The following is a 9,352-nucleotide window of genomic DNA, read 5'->3' as shown; positions in this document are numbered from 1 at the left end:
AAAAAAAAAAAAAAGGTGCCTTAATAAGTTACTAATACTGAGATTCTATAAGGTGCTTATAGCTGAAGCTTACAGACATTGGACCTATCAGTAAATTCATTCCTAGTCAACAAATGTGGCTAAAGCTTTAAAGAACAGATAAATTAAAATGTGTTTTGTATGGGGAAGTTTTCCCCAGAGTTCCTCATTTTTATATAGGAAATCAATTTGCATCACTGATGATATCATTCAAATCAGACAACCCAAAGTTGTTAGGAGGCAATTCAGTTTTTTGCTGAAGCAATTTGATACTTGCTCTAATTTGTGATTTTCGTTTTGTTTGTTAATGAAAAAAAATAATGAGCAACATTACTAGAAATATAACTCATCAAAGCCTCAGTGTTATTAAAGACATTTGCCATATACTGTACATTGTGGTCACTGTGCAGTGGGTGCCTGGACCTCTGCCTTGGAGGAGCAATCAATTGAACAGCATGGGCAAGAGCTCAGGGCGCAGATGCCATTACACCTACCTTTGCACTGATTTGTGTTTTTGTCCAGAATTGCCTTTGTGGATACAATTTTCCCATATCTGAAAGAGAGGGGAAAAAATCCGTGTTATTGTAGCCCAATGAAGACACTTAAAACACCTTAATGAGCATGGATGTACACACAATTGAGCAGGAATAAACCACGAAAATAAGTTCTGAACTCCCATTTCACACCTGGATGATCTCTTTTCAAGGGTTCTTCTCTATAACTCGAGAATGTGCTTTCCCTATGTAATACTGGGTTGAGCCTTCAAAAATAAAACTGTCAGACTATCATAAGTGTTGGAAAGGGGATTGCATGTGATTGTGATCAAAGTAAATCACATTCTGTGGCTTCGTGGAAAAAAGCACAGACTTCAGTGCCAGGCTGAACAGGGCTTGCATCCAGCTCTGGCACTTACCTAGTGTTATAACCCTGGAGCAGTTTAACAGAACTTCTCCAAACCAGTTTTTTTCAGGCGTAAAAATGAGAATTGTAATAATCACTTTTCAGGATTTGGGAGTGGGTTAAATTGAAATGCTGACATTTCCTATCAGTGCTCTTAGGATAAATAGAAATATATTTATTTATTTTGCTATAAGGATATATATTATACTATAAGTTATTTGAAGATAAGGACTGAGTTTTGTATTCTCAATGCCTGCCACCAAAGGTAATAGAAGTTCAATAAATGTTTGCTATAAATAAATAAATGATACAGGTTATCCGACGGTAGTTCATCTACAACAAAATTCCTACCATGAATATCTATATACATCATAAATACATGCATTATTTTATCATCTCTTGCAGAAAACATAGTTTAGGTTTTTATTTTTTTTAAGATGGGTAATATGGGGAAAAACAATCTCTTGGAGCTCATTTCTTGAGTTTGAAATGATGGGACTTAAGATGATTTCTAAAACCCTGTTCTTCAGGATTCCACGAAGGATGCTTCTAAATCAACATAACAGCCTGGAGAAATTATAATGAAAACTTAAGTGTCAAGTGTATGAACAACTCACATTATATTCAAGATTTCAGCCATTGTCACAAAATATTTGACAAGTTTTCTTTTAATACTATGTTCTTAAGTGTAAAATATATGACAAATATTAAACATTCCATGTATTAATGAACTAAGCTCCCTATCATCAATGTTTCTTTTACATTTATAATCACCTTTTCTTAAATTTGGTACAGTGCTTAACTATCACATCATGCTGCCTCTAAAATAGAGAAGCTACATATAGCAAATCTTCTAATTCAATAAACCTTCATTTCTTTGGGAATCCAGATGTTATACTCCATGGCAATGCAGAGTAGTAGTTAAAAGAATATAGTATGACAACTAACTGCCACGGCTCAAATCTCAATTCAGCCCTGGTATATATGGTTGCCTAAATCTTATGTGGTCTTTGCATAATTTTGTCTTCTACAATAATATAAATCTATTTATTTAAATATTAATTTAGATTATTTAAATTTATACACATCTCTTTATAAATGCATACAATGATAATAATAGTCTCTACCTTATAGGGGTATTGTGAGGATTAAATAGGATTTATCCAAATTGCTGATAACTTGGCTGCCATAAAATAAGTGCTCATTAAATATTTGCTCTTCTTGAAATTACTCTCTTCCTGTTATCGACTATATAAAAAAGTGTCCAGTCTTTGGCATTCTCTAAGGTAGATAAGAAGTGAAAAGAGGTAATAAAGTTACCTTCCCAAATGACAGCTTACAACATTACTACTTAGACTGTCAAAATCTCCCACTAAGAAATTTGGCAGGTAAAGTTATTTGTTAAAAATTAATTTATATTTATGATTTATATTGTTACTTTTAATGTTAGAGATTCTATTAACTATGTCCTCACTGTACTTAAATACCAATAGGTTCACATACCAATAGGTTCAAAGCTTTTTTTGGTTGGTTTAGTACTACTAAAATGTCTACTACCTCATGCCTATTATCATCCTAGCCCAATCCCTCCAAAATTCCTCACTCCCCACCTTTTCCATTCCCCCAAAACGCACATAGTCTCTCTTTCAAGTTCTATTTTATCCCGAGTTTCTCTTTTAGGATAATAACAAGTAAAATAATATCATATTTGAACAGTCTTTTCAATTGACAATAGTTCAAGGTACCTATCATCCTACCAGTTAACTACTGTAACGTTTGTTAAATTTTGGCTACTCAGGTAAGTAAACATTTACAAAATTATAAATTTCTTACAGTAGAAAAGAAACGGTAAAGAAAGGGAACATTTGCTGAAACTTTTTTTCCCACACAAAGCACCAGTAATACAGTATGAGAGAAGTAAAAATCAGAGAAAGAAAAATAATTTAGAATATTTATAATCATCTCACATCAGACACACACTCTGAAGACAAAAAATCCTTCTTAATTGATTGCTAAAGCTATTCCTGAATTTTTTATATAATACCTTCTAAATTAAAATTTAGCTCTGTCCTTTAAAGAGGAAATTAAAAATTATTAAATCTCATAGTGAATTACATCTCACAATGAAATTTTCAACCTATGGTGTGTGCATATTGTCCTATTATATCAATATTACAAGCAAGTCTTTTTCTTTATTAAGTGTAGTATAAGTAAAAAATGGCTATCATTTTTTTACAGCAAAAAAATGAAATGCTTTCTTGTGGAAAACACTGGTAAATATTTAAGTAAATGACATTTTTCTTAAAAAAATAATTTTATTTCCCAGAAAGTATTACAATATCATTACAAATAAAAAAATTAGACACACACATACACACATGTGTCAAAAAATAACTTGTACTATTTCTTGATTTCCCTATTCCTAAGTACACTCTAGACAAGACTTTCAAATGGTACAGAATCACAAAACAAAAAAAAAACACAACTTAGAGTACTTGACTCAACCTCTGCCCTGACCAAAGGTGTAGGAATTTCATTCTTTGGCTCAGTTACAACATTCTGCATTAACAATTATTTTGCAAAGCTAGAATATGCTTTAAACAGCAAAAGAAGGTATTTAATGGGCCATTGGTTCCAATTCATGTCTAAACTCATGATGACAAACAGGTACTTTATGCATGACTGGTACTGTATTCTCCATGCTCTGCAAAGTCAACAACTGATGTAGGTAAATAAAGTTTAGACTTTATTTTTTTAATTACCCTAAACCACAATAAACACAAAATCTACCAATATAACATACCTCTGAAGAGTTATATTAATCTCTTTTCCTGATATTTTATTAAAATATTCTAATAGACTAGAGTGAAAACTACTATACAGATTAAAGGTAAATTTTTACACACTTCAAAAGAAAAAAATATTATTTTTCAGAGGTAAAAGGTATTCCTTAAACTTAAATTATCTCACTTATTTACTCTTCTCCTTGTTAGGATTTAGATCAAGACTTTAAGTGTTTAGAAAGTTTTCCTTTATGCCACCCATGAATAGAAAGCAAAATCTGATATTAAAGAAAAGTATGTGACCAAATTACTGATTGATGCCTGGAAATAGACACCTGAGCCCTGTGCCTCCTGGCTCCAGAAGCGTTCAGACAAATCTGATTCACTTTTCTATGCTTTCATTTCCTACAGCTAGAGGAGATAAAATATCATCCACAATCGGCTTCCTTGGGGGTTTCAACTTCTTGGGGGAAACAAATAAATGAAGTGAACATATTTTATACCATAATTCTTTCCATATGGACATTTCGTACCTTCTGTAGCCAATGTAAGAAGCATCTAATACAGAATTGCTAGGACACTTTTCAACATAAAAATATGCAACTTCACATTATATCTACATATTCATCAGCTATCCTAAATATCCACACAGTCTGCAAATATGACTAGGTCCCAAATAATATTTTATTTATATTTTAAGAGTACTCTGTAAAACAGTTAGCCAATCTATAATAATTATCCACTTATATTTTGAGTTTTCATAACTGAGTTTTATAAATTTATGTGTTATCTACCAACTCTTTAAGATACTTTTACCCTAGCTTGTTAACACAAGTTTTACCTTACACCTTTAAAAAAAAAAAAAAGTTCATTTTTTCTGGCATTTATTATATACAGCATCTGAGTCAAACTATATTTGTTGATACACATGCTTATTCCACATACAAGCCTAATTTAAACTAACGGCATCTTTTATTTTCCAAAGTTGAAGAGAAAATAGAGCTCTTATGGGCCTACTCGTCATGAATTATGAAGACATCAAATTGATGGGATCTTTCTATACAGAATTTATTTTTAAATCCTTTTGCTGAGTCACCCACTGTGTATATTAATTCAAAAAATACAGGCAGAAACTGAAAGTAGAGTCTCCGCAGTCAATTAACTCCCAACTAACTCATTACTCACATGCCTTTTATATTGATACCAGACTAGAAAAAGGTATTATATTTATTTAACGGATGAAATATTTTCCTTTTAGAAAATGTGGTTGTTCGCCTACTTCTAGATGGCTCATTCATTCTCTGGTATTCGGAGATGCTAATGTGAAGGCCAAATAAAATGTCTCTTCTAGGTACACTGAGCCTGAGAACTGCCAGTTTGTGATGGTAGCACTTATGACTTCCAGCTGCCCTTCTCTTTCTAAATAATATATGTCCTTCAAGGGTAAACTGCATGTTCTGACTTCCACGTCCACCAGCTATTGTGCTCACAGCCTGAATAAAATTGCCTAGCATTGATTTCTCAGGGGTCTATATAATGTTTTATGCTTTTCTGATTAACCTCAAAATATCCAGTATAGAATTTGATGCATAGTAAACCTCTATAAAACACTGTTTATTTTAAGTAATTTTTATGGACCAGAAAAATTCTGCAGTTCAGAAATACCAAATGATTTGACTACATTTATATGCATTTATATACATGTATGTATATATATTCATATATGTGTATATATATACCATTAATTAAGCACTTGCTATGTGCTAGTCACTACACAGAGCACATTATATATCTTATTCCAAATTCTCACAACTACCTAGTAAGTTGATATTATCATTCTTGTTTTTAAGATGAAAAGTTAAAGTTAGATTTACTAAGTTACCTGCTCAAGTTGGCACAGCAATTGAGATATATTGCCTATATTTAAACTCAGGTGCATTTGGCTACAAAATCCATAGTCTTTCCTTGATATCACACTGTCCTTAATGCCTAGTGAACAAGCCTGGATCAAAGCCAGTCCCCTGGCCAGTCATGGGGCCACAAAAACATCTGTAAGTCTTTTGCATACATTGGACATCATTAGTCCTCTAAAAGGCAGGAAAATGACCACCATTCATTGGAAATAATGTAGCCAGACATTTATTACTGACTGTTAGAACTCGCTTCCAAAAAACTCATTCCTTAAGGAAGCTTATGACTTCACAACATTTAGCACATTCCAGTACATCTGTGAATCTAACATCAATTGCATGCATAATGGAAAACATCACTTCACAGCAGAATTTACATTTGCTGTTTGGAGAAGACATCAAAACTCAGATTCCGAAAATCCTAACATGATTGATTGCCTCCATAGTAGTAACAGAAAACTGCATCAAATGCCCAGCACATGTGATCATTTGGAGGGACCTATTTCAGGAGCAGTGGAATTCGGCTGTTTAGAGAACACTCTTGGTTTTCATTTTACCCCCCAGTACCAAAGTCCATAATCAGGTCCTCAAAAAAGTCTCGTGATGTTGCTATTAAAGTAGTAGTTCCCAATCCTGATGTGGACCACTTAGTACTTTCATTCTGATTTCCTCCCAAATTTTCTTTGTTGCTACCCTCATTTTCCTCATCCCAGCTCAACTGACATTTTCTGTTTTCCTCAAGCAGCTCATTTCAATGCTGCTTATGATCCAACAGGGCAATGATCATATCTCTATTAGAGAGTGTATTGTGTCATCAACTGTATTAATGATAAAAATGTAATATTTTATCAAAACTGTATTGTAATATATTTTACCTTTTTAAATTCTAATATTGAGGATGAGTTCTTAAAGAGTAAGGCATAGATCTTATTTATTTTATATCCCTGGCCTTACACACAGGGCTCACTCAATGAATGTTTGTTGCAAGAATGAAGGAATGAGTGAATGCAGTATATCACACCTCTCACCAGACAAGATAATCGGGATGGCAATAAGAGTCAAGTATATCTAAGCCCAGATATATCTCTCACTTTGCAACATGGTAAAGTACATATCCTCATGATAATGATACATCTCTTTTTATGTCTTACATTGAGCACATTTACTTCATTTCATTCAAAAGAGAATGAGCTATAAAATCACTCAAGAGCCAAACTAAGAATTAGTTTTAAAATCTTTACCGTAATTTTTTTAATGCATTATATTATTTTAAATCTAAAAAGACACTAAAGGAAAAAAATACTGGCATAAAATACTAAAAAGAGAATTTTCCTACATAGCAGCTGTTCCAAGCTTTTTAATGAATACTCAGTTTTTACTATTGGTATGAGGAAGTGCCTAATGCAATGAACTCAATAGCTTATTTCCCAGAGAGATTTGTATGTAAAAGAATGATAGTTTTGAGCTGTCTGTGGAATCTTTCTGAACTTCATAACATTTAAAAAAAAATCTGTAATTAAATAATACAAGAATACCACTGCTTCATTTAAAAGAATTCGAAATCACAATGAGAAAATCAGAAAAAAAAAAAGATGTATAACATAGAAAGAAGTAGTCTAATGAAGGTAATTTTCAGTTTTCAAAAGCTCACATATACAAAAAGCAGAAAAGATGAAAATCAAGCCCAATTTTAATTTAAATTAATCTTCTTAATCCCCAAAATATATAAAACAAAGTACCCGAATAGATGAGAACACAGCCATTTTTGTCGGCACATTGATTTCTTTGCATTAAGTTTTGAGAAATGTTGGATAAAACTGCTCTGTCACCCCAAAAGATTCAGTCCTTGCATAGCAGGAAGCCCACTGGCCAAATGGATATTCAAATTATTCATGTTAACACAAATCACTGATGCAGTCCAAGTACCTTTGTGCAGATATTTGTTTTATAGATTCTGTATTATCCATAATGCTTTTAAAATTATATGTAAAATATATATATGAGAAGACAATAAAAGATTGCATTTTAAGCATTCTAGTTCAATAATAATCTTATAATAGATAGTCAAAAACTGTAGTTGCTGGGTTGATGCTCAATCTTTCTATTACCTAATGGTCAGAAAATTCAGGCTGATGTTATAAATAGATTCTGAAAAACATAATTAAGAAAGTGAGTACATTGCAAAATTCATACAATGCTGTCTCATCTTAATTATCAGTGACTTCTGGTTCATTTGCCTTCACCCATTCAACTATGACTGCAGGTGTACACAGATACACACCCCCACATCCCTTTGTGCATTTCTTTCATTCCACTGGGAAAAATGTTTTGCATGACAAAGAACACACCTATCACACTTTTTCAGTCTGTACCATTTGGGAAAGTCATGGGCTAAAGGAAAAATTCAAGAAAAAATCATGCTTCCCACATGCAAGGAAGATTACCATGTCTTCTTATGAATTCTTTTTACCTAATGCACTCTTATCTAATAAGACTTGAATATAGGATCTTTAAGTTCCACTACAATGCTCATTATGATGCTCTCAGTATAACGTAATATCTATACTATCACAACTGTCTCATTTTCATACTTTCTTGAAATACCTGACTATGAGTCTTGTGTTTAAGCACAGATCATGTCCCATAATACTTAAGGAGACACTCCATGGTTTATATAATTTTATGGTGCAAAGAGTATGCACACCTAGTGGAAACACAATAAACATTTGATGATGTGGTAGTGTTCCTCCAGGAAAGATAAAACCAGTTATTCATAACTGTGGTGCAAATAAGAAATGAAGAAGAAACGTTAATCACTTCCTGACGAGTGCATTGTGATTAATTATTCCTCTTATTTTATGTATTTACTTATACCTTAATAGTCCATTACAGACACTATTCACACCAAAATTAATTCTACATTATCATTACATCATATGTATAATATACTCAACTGGGTTGCAATTCATTTTAGTAAAAAAAAAAAAATCTAAGATCACTTTATATAACATATTTATACTATATCTGCTAGGGTGGACAGTAAGCAGTTTCTCTTTCTAGTCTCTATTCTCATCATTCCCCAATGTGAACCCTGAAATCCAACCAAAATTGATTACTGGAAGTTTCCAGACTGTTCCCTGATACAATGCAATTCCATCAGCCAAAACTTTTCTTTCTTTCTTCCTGCCTCTGTACTCACAGCTTCCTTTGCCTCATATCAGTTTGTCTCCTCCAGGAAGATTTCACACATCATCTTTATTTTAGCTGAATTAAGAGCATCCCCTCTCTTAAGGTGCCAATGCTACCTCCATCATAGCACCCTCCCCACTGTACGAGAAGCAGAGATTTATTTCTGACAGCTACTTGAGAACAGATCTGCTTTCCTTTGTGTCACCCAGACATTACACAGAAGACAGCAGAGAATAGTTGTTCAATAAAAGTTGTAGAAAGACAACAATGAGGATGTTAATTCCTATGTAAATAATTAGCTTAAAAGGAAACTTAAACTTGAAACTTTTTTTCTTAGACTCACAACATATAAAATTACTAGAGAAGCCGTTTCTTTTTCCTTGTATTAAAAGTTTATAAGGATGTTCATCAACAGTCTAAAACTGGAAACAACCCAATGACCAACAATAATAAAATGGATAAATATATTGGGTTTATTCAAATACTATACACAATGGGAATTCACCCACAGATAAGATGTAACAACAGTAAATTCTGTTCAAGAGGTGGCCT

At 32.7% G+C, this 9,352-nt stretch overlaps 1 protein-coding gene across 16 annotated transcripts in view; it reads right to left on the bottom strand.

Annotated features, from left to right (window-relative positions):
* Positions 1-9,352, bottom strand: part of RBMS3 (RNA binding motif single stranded interacting protein 3) — a 653,502-nt gene that overhangs the window by 452,741 nt on the left and 191,409 nt on the right. For all 16 annotated transcript variants that reach the window (XM_023533089.1, XM_023533290.1, XM_011360463.2 and 13 more), the window contains one exon: positions 513-571. In XM_023533089.1, the coding sequence (XP_023388857.1) occupies positions 513-571 (59 nt within the window). The remainder of the gene's footprint in view (positions 1-512; positions 572-9,352) is intronic.

Source organism: Pteropus vampyrus, unplaced genomic scaffold (assembly GCF_000151845.1).
Source record: "Pteropus vampyrus isolate Shadow unplaced genomic scaffold, Pvam_2.0 Scaffold1, whole genome shotgun sequence".
NCBI classification, from domain to species: domain Eukaryota; kingdom Metazoa; phylum Chordata; class Mammalia; order Chiroptera; family Pteropodidae; genus Pteropus; species Pteropus vampyrus.
The sequence above is the reverse complement of the archived record's forward strand: the minus strand, read 5'-3'. Positions and strand labels throughout refer to the sequence as shown.